General features: G+C 53.9%; 2 protein-coding genes across 2 annotated transcripts; one reads left to right on the top strand and one right to left on the bottom strand.

Annotated features, from left to right (window-relative positions):
• Positions 1 to 2,243: 2,243 nt before the first annotated feature.
• CIAO1 (cytosolic iron-sulfur assembly component 1) lies at positions 2,244 to 6,097 on the bottom strand. Its single transcript, XM_033100901.1, has 7 exons — positions 5,792 to 6,097; positions 5,138 to 5,286; positions 4,873 to 4,984; positions 4,677 to 4,765; positions 4,261 to 4,462; positions 3,632 to 3,719; positions 2,244 to 2,810 (listed from the first exon to the last, which is right to left on the bottom strand). The coding sequence occupies exons 1-7, from the start codon at positions 5,928 to 5,930 to the stop codon at positions 2,570 to 2,572; spliced, it is 1,020 nt and encodes a 339-aa protein (XP_032956792.1). The 5' UTR covers positions 5,931 to 6,097; the 3' UTR covers positions 2,244 to 2,569.
• A 152-nt stretch (positions 6,098 to 6,249) lies between these two features.
• Positions 6,250 to 16,420, top strand: TMEM127 (transmembrane protein 127). The gene is made up of 4 exons (XM_033100902.1): positions 6,250 to 6,400; positions 6,792 to 7,110; positions 14,370 to 14,534; positions 15,998 to 16,420. Exons 2-4 carry the CDS (start codon positions 6,867 to 6,869, stop codon positions 16,303 to 16,305), a joined length of 717 nt encoding a protein of 238 aa, XP_032956793.1. The 5' UTR covers positions 6,250 to 6,400; positions 6,792 to 6,866; the 3' UTR covers positions 16,306 to 16,420.

Below are 16,420 nucleotides of genomic sequence, written 5' to 3'. Positions count from 1 at the left end.
CACTACAAAAATTAGGAACCCCGAAGAGCCTTTATCTATTAATAGGTTATAGCCATTGATAATTACCATGTTACAAATTACCACAAAACTGCATTTAAAAATAATTTGTTAGCTTTTTAGGAAAAATTACTTGCAAAACAAATCCAGGGAGAAGAGTGGCCTTTGACGTTTTCACTAATCTCGTTCCTGTTGGGTTTAATAGAAGACTGGGATTCTAGAAGCTGCTTCTAGTCTCGTACGTACATTAAGTAAAGCTGACTTCACACATACGAGGTCTGACAATTAAGTTCACGAACTCAACCTAGAAAAAGTGCTACACACCTTACTGCTGAATATCACTATGGTCACCTTTGAAGTCCTCCCCTTAGGAAGCTATGCACCAACGCCAGCACCTAGTCCACTCTTCAAAGCAATTTTGGAACTTTTTCTGGGATGGCCATCAGAGCTGTCGTTGTATTACCCTTGATGTCCTGAACGTCATCAAAATGTCTTCAGTATTTCCTTTATCTTTACGTAAAGAAGTCATAGGGGGCCAGATCAGGTGAGTAGGGAGGGTGTTCCAATACAGTTATTTGTTTACAGGCTAAACACCCTCACGGATGTGTGAGCTGGTGCATTGTCATGATGCCAGAGCCATGAATTGTTGGCAGAAAGGTCAGGTCGTCTAACTTTTTCACACAGCCTTTTCAGCACTTCGTAATAGTAAACTTGGTTAACTGTCCAGTTGGTGCAAATTCATAATGAATAATCTCTCTGATTCATTCAAAAGAAGTTAGCAACATTGCTGCAAGTTCGTGAACTTAACTGTCAGACCTCGTACATGCAGTTGGGAAAGGGACTTTTTACATAGCTTCTCAGGAACTAGGCTGTTTGGTACTGCAGCCAAGACCCCACAGTGGTAGTTTCTTACAGGCAGTGGGGTCTGAAACCATCAGTAAGCTTTTCGGACTGTTCCATTAAGACCTGTGGGTCAATCTTGCTCATGATTTCATAAAGTCCGGCGTTCATCACCTGGAAAATGCTGGTTCACTCAATCATGTATATCTTCCAAATGTCAATAGACTTCATCATACAAATCACATTAGTTAATATCACCACTGAACTCATCAGAAGAATCTTCCGTACTGGGGAGATGTCACACTCATGCTGGCAATACAAGTTCTCCAATATTCTGATTTTCACTTGAAAGCTTTATTATTGGCAATGCTACCAACTTCCCTTGAAGTGAAAGGCTCGTTTGTTTCCCAGAAAAATGTCTGCCAAGTAGCCAATAAATTGCTGCTACTTTCAAGTAAAAATGGTGCACCAAGAACACAGCTAATTCGGCATGGAACTCAGCTGCGTAACTGCTTTTCCTCAACACACTTCACTGTGCTTTCTGCACACTGCCATCGGCACGGAACATAGTTCCCACAGGTCAAGATTTTATACAATTTGTACTGCTTCTATGAAGGGCAGTCAGTCCTAATGGAAGCTGGCACTGAAGACTACGACTAGTTGGTGCCACTGCCGTGGTTCCTGCCAAGGTGTCAACAGCTGACCTCGGCCCCAAGAGGCTCTTGGGACCCCCAGGAATGTGCAGAGCACATTTTGAGAACCGCTCTAGGTACTGTCCCAGCTGTCTCCACAACCTACGATCATGATTTCCATGGTGTCAAAAATCAAGTGAAGGCTGTAGCTTTAGGGACAGTCAGGTCAAACCTACTCGTATATGGAAGTGACTGTCAGAACTCGAGATGGAAAAACGGACTGGCTATGATAGCGATTCTCTACCTTTTTTCATTTTCTCTCCCCTAAGGAGCCTTATCAGACATCTTTGTCCTACCTGCCCTCACCATGGAAAGTTAATACCACATATACCGTGTACTATGAACTGTGGTCCCTTAAGGGGCCTCAGGTTATTGTCTAAGATTTTTTTGTCCCCCACCTAAGAACCACTTTTCAGCCCCATTGAGAATAATGGATGGCCTATGGCCAACAACTCCCTTTTAGGGTTCACATCCTTCCCATTTATTTCCCAGCATTCCCCATGGGCACAGGAGGTGCATGAGGGCTTCTAAGGGAAAGCAGAGGTGTCTCACTCTAAACCAACCTACATTAAAAAATCTCTTTCAGTGTTAACTGAACATCTTAAATGCAACGATCTCCCCAGAAAGCGGGAAGGCAGGGCTTATTTCAGAAAAGGACTCACCACGGAATTGTTTCAAGTTGTGAATGTTCTAACAACATAAAATCAGAGTTGGTTATTTTTATAAAGCTTGTAATTTCAGAAAGGTCTGAGGTACAGCCCTCCTGGACAGTGATTACAAATGGTTAATGCACCCCACAAACTTGAACACTGCGTCCTAAAGCAGAATGTGGCACAGCCACAAGGTGCCGCTGTTCATAGGTCTCCACCAGGGCCTGTGTCGAGAAGGGGAGGGAGTGGTTCTGTGGCCCAGCACGGCTCCCCAGGTCCAAATGTAAGAGCCCAGTTCATCAAAGGCCGGATGCTCCTCCAGGTCCTCTCGGGTGGAGTAAGTCCTGGACATTTTCTGGGGAAGCATGATTCCGTGCAGACTCAGGTGGCTCAGAGGCCTTCAGGCCGCTGATACTTCCAGAAGGCCACCTCCCCATCATCACTGCAGGAGGCCAGGAGCCCCTGCTCTTTGGGGTTCCAGGCCACACAGTTGACATCCTGGGAATGGGCCTGAGGCAAGTGGGCTGTCAGGGAGAAGGTGGGCTGCTGAGGGTCTGAGCCCGGGTCCTCCTCAAACACTCGGATGGCATCGTCCCCACAGGCTGTAGCCAGCGCCCCTGTCAGCTGACACCTGGGAGGAATGCGTGTCATCAGTGTGGCTGCTGGTGGCCCCTCCCTCCCCGACCCAGCAAGCAAGGGAGCAGACTGATTGTACAGTCCCAGGCCTCAGCTAAGGTCTCTCCTAACACATAGGCACAAACATCACCCCGTAAGTGTTCAAGTGCTGCCGTCTAGGTTTCTCCCCATTGTAATTAACCTAAAAAACTACGTGATTCTGAACTGTACTTTTGTCACTGAGCATAAGCAGTTTCTCTCGTCATGAAGCTTGCTCAACCAGTTTTTTCAAACCGAGATATAACAAGCCAATGAAGTTAACCATACTTTACTTAAGTCTGTTTTTGTTATTCCCAAATATTTGCTAATGTAAACAAAGCTTAGACTTTGTTCTCTCGTTACTTAGGATTATTTCCTAGGAATAGATTCTTGGGTCAGAACTGCCCTCTGACTGACTGTTCCACGGGAATGGTGTGGCTTTCGTAGCCTCCTCAAGGCAGAGCCAGTGTTATAAACTATCCAACCCCAGCCATGAACCCACAGTTACAATAATGAGTATTTCTGGATGGTGCGATGCTGTGTGACCCCAAAGGCCAGTGTTGCCCTCACAGCCTGGGAGCTTGACGCAAGGTGTAGGCCTGGGTCTAAGTCTGTCCCAGGTCCTGTGACCGGGCTGGCAGCTCTAAGCCAGCAGGGTGCATAGTGTGGCCTGTTCTGAAGAAGTGAGGGTGCTGCTCTCTGTTCCCATGCACACCCAAAGGGGACAGAGAGCAGCACTGGTCTGACTTCTCTAAACCTCTGCAAACTGGGGGTGGGGGTTGAAGATGGAGGTCTTACCAAGCAACGTCGTAAATGGTCCTGGAGTGGAAGCCTGACAAAGTACAGATACATTTCCAGCTGGGGTCAGAGCCGCTGCACACCACCCCTGCACGACAGACTTCTGCTGAGTCCAAGACATGTCTGTGTCCTGGGCACCTCAAGGAGTAACTGCCCCACTGCACAGATCCTAACTGCCCTCCCTCATGAGGCCCCATCATCACTCCTCACAGATCTGCCTCACACTGTGGCCTGACTGGTGTTTTCACAGCAGAATTCTGAGGAGGAAATGTCCTGTTCAAGAACCCTTTTGCGGCAGACTGACTAGCTAGACTGCCTTTGAAGGCCACCCACCTGCTTTCTTCCAATCCCTTCAGACCCTGTGCTCCATCTAAAGGACTCACTGTTCTAGTTAAGTCTAGGCTTTCCCACCTTTAATGCCTTGGCTCATGCCATTCTGTTTTCACCCAGAATTCTGGTCGTGTTAAAATCCTATGCACCCTTCCCCGGAGCTCTCCCTAATTCTGCCAGCATTCCCTGGTGCCCCCTGGCGGCACATCCCCCCTTCTGCCCCAATCTGCCTACTGTTTCAGCCCTAGAAGACTGTCAACTTCATGGACAGTCTCCTTCAGCTCCACTCTCTTGCTTACCTTGCTCGTTGCCTGGTAGATACTGGCGCCAAATGCGCACCGTACGGTCGTCACTGCAAGACGCCAGACGTTGGCCACTGGGGTCAAAGGCCAAGCTCCACACAGTGGACTCATGGCCCTCGAGGGTGGCACAGCATACCCAGTCATCCTCTTCCTCCCGGTAGAGCTTCACTGTGTCATCATAGCTGGCAGAGGCTAACAGCTGGGGACGCAGGGAAACAGCACTTATGGCCCAGGAAGTGCCTGTGATCCCAATACTTCTCCTTGCTTGGACAGGCCAGTCCCAGGGAACTGTCTCTCCTTTGGTCACAGACAGTGATCCCTGTAACAGCCAGGCCGAGACAGAAGAGCAGAGGCCTGGGCACGGCCTCCATACCGGAACTCCTTCCCACCAAGATTTTCTGCGTGACTCTTACCTCCTGGCTCGGGTGCCAGACCACATGCTTAACATCCTGTGTGTGGGAGTTGAGGACACTGACACATTCGTACTCATCTTCCTCATCAACTGCGGGAGGAAAAAGGAATGGAGTCCATGAGATGACCCTGTCAGGGTCACAGAGGCGGATGTCTGTCCGTGAACTCCCAAGTGCTCCTGGAGGGACCTGGACTCACCTTCCCAGACCCACACACTCTTATCTCGGCTGCAGGTAGCAAGGAGGTTGCCAGATGGGGCCCAGGCCACTGACTTGATCTCATTTTCATGGCCCTCCAGAATGTTCACACACTGAAAAGGGAAGAGAGTCAAGAATCAACGGCAGCTAAGACTTCTGGGATGCTTTTCATGGGTACAGCTCAATGGGCCCAGGTTGACTCAGGTTTCTGAACCACCTTTGGGGAACAAAGGAGCAACAATCCTGGTCCCATCCAGCCTGGTTACCTCAAAGTCATCCTGGTTCTTCTTCCAAATGCAAGTGGTAGCATCAAAGCTGGCAGAGGCCAAGTAATTGCCGCAGGGAGACCAGGCCACCTTCCGCACAGTGCGCTGGTGGCCTTCAGAAAGGACAGATTTGCAGATCCAGCTGTCACCTAAAAGCAGAGGACAACCAGGCACTGGACACTATCAAAGCCATCTAATAATGGGGGCTAGTACTGGAGCCAAACTGGGGCAACAGCTCAACCGGTGTATTTAACAACATGCTTTCAGAAAGAAGTAACTGACGCTACTTCCACTGAGGAATCACCCTTCTGAAACAAATCCCCAATTTAGAATGATCAGTGGCTCCCCAATGCCCTCGGCATAAAACGTGAACTTCACCGTCCTCGTAAATTACTCCGCAGGCTATTTTTCACCGTCCTTTTCTCCTTTTCTTGCCTCAGCAACTATCACAATTATCTCCACAGTTCCACCTGTCTCCTGACGTTTTTGCTTCTAGTACTTGCCAGAAAAGTCTTTCTCAGTGTGGCTAACGTCCACCTCCAGGAGGCCTGTCCCCCCTCTCCCCGGGCCGTTCTCCAGCCAGTGTCCGCCTGCCGCGCACCCGCGAGTTTGGAGTCCCCGGCAGCGGGGGCGCGCGCCGAGGCCAGGCCTTACCCTCCGTGCCCCAGATGCGGACTCTGCGGTCTCCCCCGCAAGAGGCCAGCAGGGTTCCGGCGGGGTTCCAGGCCAGGAACCAGCAGCGCGAGTCCGGGTGCGCCGGGACACGGCCCAGCAGCACCAGCGAGTCTTTCATGGCTGCCCGGCGAAGAACGAGGAGGAGGTGGCAGAGTTTCGACCGCGGGTCCCACCGCTAAGGTGTCCACGACGCCCCCTTGGCTTCCGCGACCACCGCTCGGGCCTCTTCCGCCCGAGAGCCCGGGTCGTCCCGGGAACTGAAGTGCCTGAGGCTGCGGCCGCGCTGCCCTCTGGGAGTTGTAGTCGGCCTCCCACTCCCCGGCATAAAGCCTTGCGGTACTGCCTCGAACTACCAGTCCCGTGAGGCCCCGCGCAGGGAGCCGGCGGCGCGCCGGGCTGTGACGCGCGCGGGGACGGGGCGGGGAGCCCGAGGAGGCGGAGGCAGAGGCAGAGGAAGCCGGAAGTGGGTCGTACCCGGGTCGGTCCGGGCGTTGCGGGTTTGGGGCCTGGGATAGCTCGGCCCCAGGCACCTGGAGAGCCCGAGACGGAACAGAGCGGCGCCATCCCGGCTCTGAGGGCTGCTGACTGGTGAGAAACAGCGGTCGGTGTGGGGAGGGTCCTATCTGGGCAGAGGTCGCGACCCAGAGCGCCGGTTCAGGATCCCGGGTTCCGGATTCCCCGCGGCCCAGCCTGGTCCTTCTCCCCTCGGTGCCCTCTGGCCAAGACCCTGGGTCCGGGTCTCTCTCCCACCAGTAGCCCACACCTCCGTTCCCCAACCCCCCCCCGGGTCTGCCCAGTTCCCAGCCGGCCCCTAGCGCTCTCCGAGTCCTCACCCCGCACCTCCCATTCCAGGGACCCCGTCCCCGCCCCTGAATCCTTGCAGTCCTCCTGTCTCCGCTCGGGCCCAGGTCCTACCCCTCAGCCTCCGCTGTCTGCCCCGGCAGCCCTTTTTTTACCACTTGCCTTCTCCCTGAAACAGGCAGGCTCTGCGTGCCCCGCGGAGGTCGGCGGCGACCAGCAGTGACCGCGGAGCGACGGCGGGCGGCCCCTGGGCATGTACGCCCCCGGAGGCGCCGGGCTGCCCGGCGGGCGCCGGCGGAGGAGCCCGGGAGGCAGCGCTCTGCCCAAGCAGCCGGAGCGTAGCCTGGCCTCGGCCCTGCCGGGCGCCCTTTCCATCACGGCTCTGTGCACTGCCCTCGCGGAGCCTGCCTGGCTACACATCCACGGTGGCACCTGTTCCCGCCAGGAGCTGGGGGTCTCCGACGTGCTGGGCTATGTGCACCCAGACCTGCTGAAAGGTAAGGGCGCTGCACGCTGGCCTTCTTCTTCCTGGGCGATCGGGGCTCTTCCGCGGGGTGGGGAGCAGAAGAATGTGGTGTGGCCTGAAGCTGAGACAGCCAGGGGCAGGACTTGGTTGAAGGAAACAGCCCCCCATTCCTGCCTGCAGTTCATTCCCACTGGATGGCTCTATTTGGGGTCCCGCCCCTCATTAATTAAGATGTTATTCAGCCAAGCCCTTACTCTTCCCGCCGTGCTAATCCGGACTGCTGCTATTTTAGGATAATGCTGGAGGAGGGGCGCTGCGTGTGGAGAAAAGATAAGGTGCTAGGCGTTACAATTAGCTGGCCCCTTCTAAGGAGCTGTGGGATGTGGGAAGGTTTCTTTGGGGCAGCTGATTGATGGAGAAAAAGGAACTTTTAATACAGCTGGATTTTAAAAGCTATTTTTGAGTTCTGCAGTAGTTGGGTTTTTATTAGAGAAAAGGGAAGTCTGTTATTTTCAATAATCAGGAGTCAGTTCCAGCCTTAGTAAAGCAGTTGGAATTTGGCTCTTGGAACCATACACGTGTCCCTGACTGAGGCGAGGCTGCCGTTCTCATCATGCTTCTCAGCAGGTGGGCAGAAGAAGGGGGAAAGGGACTGGTCTCCTTACCGGACACAGGGGTGGCCACGACCAAGGGGTGCCTGTCCCAGGGAGGCCGCAGCTGCTCCTGCCAGCCCTGTGTGCAGCAGTGAGGGTACAGGCTGTGCGGTGTGAGGGCAGGACTGCACTGCCTGGCTTTTACCTGGAAACTGGTGGTCAGTGGACCCCACATGGCCCTTAGTAACAGCACAGCCCATCACCCCAGGGTCTTTTTTTAAAGATTTTATTGGGGAAGGGGAAAAGGACTTTATTAGGGAACAGTGTGTACTTCCAGGACTTTTTTCCAAGTCAAGTTGTTGTCCTTTCAGTCTTAGTTGTGGAGGGTGCAGCTCAGCTCCAGGTCCAGTTGTTAGTTGCAGGGGGCGGAGCCCACCATCCCTTGCAGGACTGGATGAGTTGAACCGGCAACCTTGTGGTTGAGAGCCCACTGGCCCATGTGGGAATCGAACCGGCAGCCTTTGGCGTTAGGAACATGGAGCTCCAACCGCCTGAGCCACCGAGCCGGCCCACCCCATGGTCTTTTGAACCATTCTTGTAGGTCTTTAGTATTCCTCCCTGTGCCACTCCCTGGCTGTAATGCCTTCCGGATGTTTGCCGCCCCATGTCTCAGAATCCCTTCCTGTTAGATATCTTCATGTTGCTTCTTTAAGGGCTCATGCACTGGGATTTGGTGAAAAGCTCAAGTTCTCCTCTGGGCCTTGGATTACACACCACTTCTGCAGGGCCAGGCTGAAAAGCTCTATTCCTGTGGCCTAATGTTATCTTTCTCCAAGAGTTCTCTGACTGTTTTGCATCTCTCTCAGGTTTTTAAGGATTTAGGATGATTTTTGTAGAGAACAGGATGGGGGCTTCTGATTTGTTTTCAGGTTCCTCCGTGATGATAGCTTTCTCTGGGTTGGCTAAGACAGAAGTTATACACACGATGGAGGCCTTGTGACATGCAGCTTTTTCTCTGGCATGTGTCTGATGGCAGAAATGCCATCAAGCTGCGGCGGAGTCTGGATGGTTGTCCCTCATCGCATTCTCCTCTCCAGCCCTCTTTGAAGCGCAGATGTCACCTTCCCACCTCTTCTTCCAGATCTTTGCACTGATTCCCTGCTGTTTCAGTGTTTCAGAACCTGGTGTTGCCTGCAAACTGTGAGAGAGTTCCGGATTCTTCTCCCTTTCAGGTCATTTTTGGGGAGGCCATGTGATGGAGGGAGAGGCAGTCTGAGCCCAGGTCCTTATTTCAGAGATCCTGGAAGCTGTGTCTCACAGAAGTGAAGTGGTCTCTCCAGGGCTACACGGCTGGGGGTGGCAGAGGTGTGTCTGTCTCTCGTCTCTTGACTCACCATAAAATGTTGCTGTCGCCTTTGTTTTTTATCCTTTGTTTTACTTTAGCTGACATAGGAATCATCTCAAGGTTATTCCATCTTGGTGTGCGTCCTTGCCAAAGGCATGTAAGAAACCAGTTCTTGCTGCAGGCTCTCCTTCGTTCGCATCCGTTTACCGTTCGTAGTTCGTAAGGAACTACTCGGGCTAGGTTTTGTCTTTCGGAAAGCATGTTGCCTTACCTTTATATTACGTTTGCCCATGAGTTTAGGGGACAGTCCCAGCCTGCTGTCTGTGGCCATGTCCTTAGCCATTGCAAGCCAGGAACACTTGGTGTCCATCCGTAAGAGTGTTGGTATGGTCCTTCATGAACTGTCATAGAAGGTGGCAAGGAGTCGGGAGGTCCCTTATTGCTTCTCTTCTCTCTTTTGTCTCTCTATCTGTGGTTTTTTGGTACCCAGTGAGCTGTCCTGTGTGATTATGCTGATCCTCAGAGCCTAAGAGATGTCCTGGCAGGGAAGCCAGGTCTGGTCCCTATAGATGCTTCCAGAGGAAGGACAGACCCTACCAGGTCTCTTCAGGTGACAGGGAGTCCGTTTCTCGGGCCCCTGCCTGGGGGCGAGGCATTGTGCTCAGCACACTCCATGCCTGGCTTTAGTTTCTCCTAACAACCCCTCATTTGGTAGGTACTGTTGTCCCCGCCACTTCATAGCAGTCTCCGGCTCAAGGAGGTCAGGTGACTTGCTCAGAACCATACAGCCCGTCTGCGTGGCGAGGCCTCCATCCTTACCGCCGCCCCAGCTTCTTTCTGCTGTCAGAGCAGTCCAAAGCTTACTACTTCCCATTCTGCTTGAGTGTTCTCACAAGCCCCGCCAAAGCTGTGCTTCTGACCCCTGTGGCCTCAGTTCTGGCTTAAGTTGGTGATGCTGAGGCAGAACCACTCACCTCCCACTGTCACTCGCAGGGCCAGAGCCCCAAGGCTCAACCAATTGCATCCTGAACCCTCCCTCTCCTCAGGCCCAGGCCGCTTGTGCCCCAAGCGGGGGGCCCAGATCATCGTTCCTCCTGTGCCCCAATCCCCTGCAGCCTCTCAAGTGTGGCCAGCAAAGGACAGCACTGACAGCAGCCTCCAAAAGCAAGAGAATGAGGAAGTTGGGGATTGGGAGTCAGATGAGTCATGAGTGACACCAAGCCATGGGAAGGTCGAGGGCCAGTCAGGGAGGGCAGCGTGCCTGGGGGCGGTGACTGGTGTTGCTGGCACTTCCTGGTCCTGGGGGGGGCCTGTCCTCTGGCAGCTAGGCAGGACCGGTGGTGTCTGGTGGCGGCCCAGCCAGGCACTAGGGGCCCTGTTGGTGTGCTGTGTCGTAGGCCTGCCTGGAGGCGAGTCACTGCGGGGAGAGGCAGTGCAGGTAGGATGGAGGGACGAGTGCTGAGAAGGATGAAGGGGCTCACGGGCTCCGTGTGGGGTGAGAGGCTCCGAGAGAGGGGCCAGAAAAGGGCACTGGCCAGAAGCCACTTGAATCTTCCTGCCTCTGCCTGTTCTGGTCAGGAGGAGGTGAGAGCGATGAGCAGGTAGACGGAAGAGCCAGGCCTTCAAAACGCATCCTGCCCCGTGACTCACCAGTGACCTTGGGCAAAGTCAGTGCCTTGGGATCCTATTACACAGCAGCTGCCTTTTCCCCTGGTGACTAGAGGGGACAGTCGAGCAGTAGCTACCAAAATAAAACAGGCCACAGCTGGAGGACCGACTGTACTCTCTGCCTTACCAGAGGGTGGCGGGCTGCACCTCTGCAGGGTTTGAATGTAAAGGAAGGTCCTGCCGCAGGCACCACGTCTCCCCACAAAGAACATAATGCCTCCACGACACTGGGGGTTCTGTTTGCCTCTGGCAGCCCTGTCAAAGGCGCAGATATTCGTGGCCCTCCCTGCCACGCTGACTTAGTGTGTGACGGGGAAGGAGACAGAGACACTGAGCTCCTGGCCCGGGCGCCTCAGCTGGTTTCTAAGTGAGTCCGGGACTGCCGGTCTGCTGTGTGCTGAGACCTGACGAAAGGCGGCTTGCACTGTGGGGCAGGCTCCTGGGTATATGTTCGCCTCGTGCCAAGGGAAGTGCACGTTGGCTTCCCCACGAAGTCTGAGTGGAGAAAGGCAGACAGGTTGGAAGAAAACCGGTGAACCTGGGGTCCTAAGCCCCGTGTCTGTACCGCATCATCACTGGAGGGGCAGCAGCTCAGTCTGGCTTTTGTGGGCTTTTGCTCTGGCCCACGCTGGCCGACACGTGTGGCCAAGAAGTCTCAGCGTGAGGAGGAAGGGCCCGCCAGGGCTGACACTGCTGGGCGCCAGTGTGGAGGGAGGGACAGTGGCTGCGCCGCAGTCTAGATGGGGCAGGAGGTCCAGCCTTCATTTGACGGAGGAGAGAGCGGAGGCCAAGGGCAGCTAAGTGACTTGCTCAGGTAATGCATGCATAGTCTGTGGGAGGGCTAGGATTGGTGCCAAGCCCAGTGCCATTCTGGTGTCCCCATTGCTTCCAAGAGCTGGGCTCTGATGGCTGCAGAAACGTAGACCACACCAGGCAGGTTTTGCCCAGTAATTCCCAGGATGACCACTTTGCATTGCTTAATGGCCCAGACCTGCTTTGCCTAGAAGGGAGTTGGTGCTCCTAGTTGTTCCCTCAGAGAGCTCAGCAGCTGCTGGCTCTGAGGGTGGTGCTGCTTCCCGTTAACTTTTGACCCTGGATTCAAATGCAACTCGAGAGCATTTGATGGATTATCTCCATCAGGAAAGATAAGATGGCTAACTCTGGTGGTTGGTGATTCCGAGCACCGTGGTGCCTGGGCGCCTGCCCGGGTGTGGAGTCTTGCTCTGCGCTGTGGGCCCCGGAGGAAGTCACTTAACTTCCTGCAGCCTCCGAGCCCTCATCCGAGCGCGAGATGGATCCCCAGAGCAAATGAGACTGAACTAAGAGAACACTTGATGTGCTGCATAGGCTATTCCTGAGGGGGACACCTCTGAAGCTTATTATCGTGTGTGACTCCTCTTTATTCTTATAACAAATGTATTAGGAAACACGAGGTACATGGGAGTGTATGTAATAGGTGTTTATTTTAAAGGATGATAATAAAATGAACACTTCGTACTTACTGTGCAACCTAAGAACTCTCTTTGAAGCCACTGACTGTTACTTTTATCAGCTAAGACGAGTCGTTCAATGAAAACTTGGTTTTTAAGAACCGCAGTTGAAGGCCACTCCGAGTGTAACTTGAGCACAGCTTGTTGCCAGTCCCAGCGTGGTGCCGCCCTTATTCCTGGCACCCACCTGCCCGCGTGCCTGCAGGTTACTCCGAAGCAGTCAGTGCCTTTGTCCTGCCCCATCCCTGCCCCCTGCCATGTGGACCCCAAGAAGAAATGTCTCGGAGCTTTTCCCAGTATTCAGAATAAAGCCCGGAGACAGCCCAGCCAGGTTCCAGGAGCTTTTCCTTCCCCAGGCGTCCTGTCAGCCTTAGGCCGTGCAGGACTGGACTAGGTGAGGGCTGGGCCAGCTGGTTGGCAGAGCCAACGCACAGGCAGGCTGCATGGCAGTAGGCGATCACCAGGCTGGATGCTTGGGCCCAAAACAGATGGTCAGCTGACAGGAGAGTGACAGATAGCTGTGAGGGCAGCTTAGTGGGTGACCTGAAGCCAGATCGCAGCGTGAGTCTGGTGTGGGCTCAGCCACCAGCTGGTGAATTCTGAGCCTGACGGAGGGAAGACGAGCAGTCAGCAAGGCCCAGGGGCGGCTGGTATCTCTGTGGTTCTGTGGTGTGGAGGAGGCCTGTGCCCAAGACCCCACGATGCAGTGTCTGGCGGTGTGAGTCTGCTTCGTTGGGTGCAGGTCCCCATCCCACATGCTTGGACTTTGCTCCTCAGTTCACCTTCCTCTAGGCCCAGGAGCAGTGTTTCTTGGAGTGTAAGGCTTGGGCTACCCACATAGAAATTACCTGGCTGCTTGTTAAAAGCCAAATGCCTAGGCCCTCCTCCAGAATCTCGGGGGCATGGGAACGTGCTTTCGGCCAGCACCCCAGCGACTGTGACGTGCCCTTAGGTCCGGACTCAGGGAAGGAGCCTGTAGTCTAAGTCCTGCCAGCCCTGTCCAGATTTTCCCAGCTCCTCGGTGACTGATGACCTAAATGAACGCAGAGGTTGCCAGTGGCTGCAATGGAGGAGGAAGAGGAAGTTAAGGCCCATTTCCTACTTTTTATTAAAGCCCACAGCAGCTTCTTTTTGGACCAGCCTTTGTTTTGTCTGTATGTTTCTGGGAGCTGTGGCAGTTTGCACGGATCTCACAGGGGTCCGACAGTGTTGTTCTCTAGATGAAATCGAAAACAAACAAGATCGTCTTACAATCCTAAAAGGAAATCTAGGTTGCTCTGTGTGTCTGGTATGCAGTTGTCATCATGGGCTCTCCCTTCCCCAGGACCCCGGGGACTCTGAATGTTGGGTCTTCTATTTCAGCATCTTCCTTTACCTTGCTTCACTCCCTCATTTTGGTGGACTGTGCACCCCTCAATGGCTTTGCCCTCATTTTAGACAGTATTTGGTGGGTCATTTCTGAGTCTCTCACCCTTTTGTGCTACAAATCTAGAGGCTTCTTAGCCTTCCCACTAATGGCTTACACTTTAGCTTATCTAGTCTGTTGAGTCAGTTCTAAGCAGCTCTAAGTCCCTTTCCAGTTTCCAGAGTTGTCTGGCTGGCCCCTCTCCTCTTTGTGTGGGTTTGAATTGTTTTGTTTTAGTAGTGTCCGGGGAGTGAACAAAAATAAATGGGAAAGTCCAGTCCACCATCTTTCCTAATTTATTTAGTACTCTCTTGTAAGGACCCGTTTCTCCAAATGGCTTCATCATCTTTTTGAACAGAAAGGAGATGAGTGAGTTTCTGGATAGACAGTCGACATTGACCGGCCTCTGGCCTTGCCTCTTGGGCCGCCTCCGCTCAGAAGTCGGTGGGTTCTTCCTGCAGCCCAGAGCGTGCTTTAGCAGAACGGGCTGATCTGTGGGGTTACTTGTCGGGGCCTTTATTACCGGTTAGAAGAGCGGCAAGTACAACGAAGTGGACGCCTGCACTTAGACTGGGTTTGTTGGAAGGGAAGAGCTGAGTGCGTGGGAGCAGTGACCAGGGTCTGCCGATTCGGGGGCTGGGCCACCTCCTGGTGGCCAGCTGGGAGCAGGAGCTAGGACCGTTCCCCTGGCTCCCCAGGACTGTGACGGTAGGGGACAAACCCCTCCCCCGGGGACTTCCTGCTCCAGGGCGTTGCTTGGGACGCTGAAGATCTGGTTCTCCCCCACAGATTTCTGCATGAACCCCCAGACGGTGCTGCTTCTCCGGGTCATCGCCGCCTTCTGCTTCCTGGGCATCCTGTGCAGTCTCTCCGCCTTCCTTCTGGATGTCTTTGGGCCCAAGCACCCCGCCCTGAAGATCACCCGTCGCTATGCCTTCGCCCACATTCTCACAGGCAAGCAGGGCCTGTCCCGGTGGGGGAGGGATTGCCAGCGGCGGGCACCCTGTCTGGAGTTCCACTGGGGTTTCTCTGAGCAGACAGCAGGCCACGTGCTCCTTTCACCGCTCGCTGTTCCCGGAGCACTGGGCATGATAGCAGCTTGCTGCTGTCATTCGCAAGCATGAGGTCTGACAATTAAGTTCGTGAACTCATCCTAGAAAAAGTGCTACCTACCTCATTGCTGAGTGTCACTACGGTCACCTTCGAAGTCCTCTCCTTGGGAAGCTATGCACTGATACCAGCGCCTAGTCCACCCTTCAAAGCAATTTTGGAACTCTTTTTCTGGAATGGCCATCAGAGCTGTCATTGTATTACCCTTGATGTCCTGAATGTCATCAAAATGTTTTCCTTTCAGTATTTCCTTTATCTTCGAGTAAAGAAAGAAGTCATTGGGGGCCAGGTCAGGTGAGGAGGGAGGATGTTCCAGTAGTTGTTTATTGGCTCAGAACTGTCTTGCAGACAGTGCCGTGTGAGCTGGTGCATTGTCGTGATGCAAGAGCCATGAACTGTTGGCGAAAAATTGAGGTCGTCTAACTTTTTCACGCAGCCTTTTCAGCACTTCCAAATAGTAAACTTGGTTAACTGTTTGTCCTGTTGGTACAAATTCATAATGAATAATCCCTCTGCGTCAAAAAAGGTTAGCAACAGCGTAGCAGCAAGTTCTTGAACTTAATTGTCAGACCTCGCATACCAGGCGGACCACAGCCCACTTGGTTCAGTTGTCGGGGGAGTGAAGTTGGAATTCCACAGGGCATCTCACGGCTCTCCAGGAATTGGATTCAAAGCTCAGCCGGGCTCCTGGGGCCTGGAACGAACAAGGAAGGACCCAGTGTCTGTGTGTCTCCCTGGAGTGCATGGTCTCATCAGGTTCTTCTCCGCTTTCTGCCTTTCCCGCAGATACCGTATTTCCCCGAAAATAAGACCTAGCCGGACAGTCAGCTCTAATGCGTCTTTTGGAGCAAAAATTAATAAGACCCAGTCTAAAATATTTTACTGTAATATAAGACTCGATATGATATGATATGATATGATATGATATGATACTGGGTCTTATATTAATTTTGGCTCCAAACGACGCATTAGAGCTGATGGTCCGGCTGCTTGTCCTGTTCAGGGAAACAGGGTCGCCTTCTCTGCTTGGACGAGCTCCCCGCCCCTCCCTCCTGACTGGGATTGGACCTGTGTGGCACTGACTCCAGCTCCCAGTGACTCCTGGCAGCCCTCATACCCTGATTCCAGATTCTTTAGATGGAGAGACCCACTGGCCCAGATGGGGTCCGGCATGTGTCCCCAGCTCCAGCCTGAGAAGCACACAGCCTAGAAGGCTGCCCCTTGCAGGCTGGCCAGACAGGTCCTCTGCCGCTGAGCTGTGGGTAGAGAGGCTGCAGAGTGCCTGTAACCCTCTTTCTGTCCCCCAGTCCTGCAGTGTGCCACCGTCATCGGCTTTTCCTACTGGGCTTCCGAGCTCATCCTGGCGCAGCAGCAGCAACATAAGAAGTACCATGGGTCCCAGGTGTACGTCACGTTTGCCGTTAGCTTCTACCTGGTGGCAGGAGCTGGTGGAGCGTCCATCCTGGCCACCGCAGCCAACCTCCTGCGCCACTACCCCACGGAGGAGGAGGAGCAGGCGCTGGAGCTGCTCTCCGAGATGGAGGAGACCGAGCCCTACCCCGCCGAGTACGAGGTCATCAACCAGTTCCAGCCGCCCCCAGCCTACACGCCCTGATGCCAGCGGGCTTTCCTCCTCTGCAGCCCCGCCCCCAGCCGCGCTTCCCGCCCCGGGGGCGGCGGGGGTGGGGGTGGGGTGGGGGGGTGGAGCGCCTTCCACAGCAGGCTGGCGG

Source organism: Rhinolophus ferrumequinum (assembly GCF_004115265.2).
Source record: "Rhinolophus ferrumequinum isolate MPI-CBG mRhiFer1 chromosome 13 unlocalized genomic scaffold, mRhiFer1_v1.p Super_scaffold_3, whole genome shotgun sequence".
In the NCBI taxonomy this organism is placed as follows: domain Eukaryota; kingdom Metazoa; phylum Chordata; class Mammalia; order Chiroptera; family Rhinolophidae; genus Rhinolophus; species Rhinolophus ferrumequinum.
This window is presented reverse-complemented; position numbering and strand designations above follow the sequence as displayed.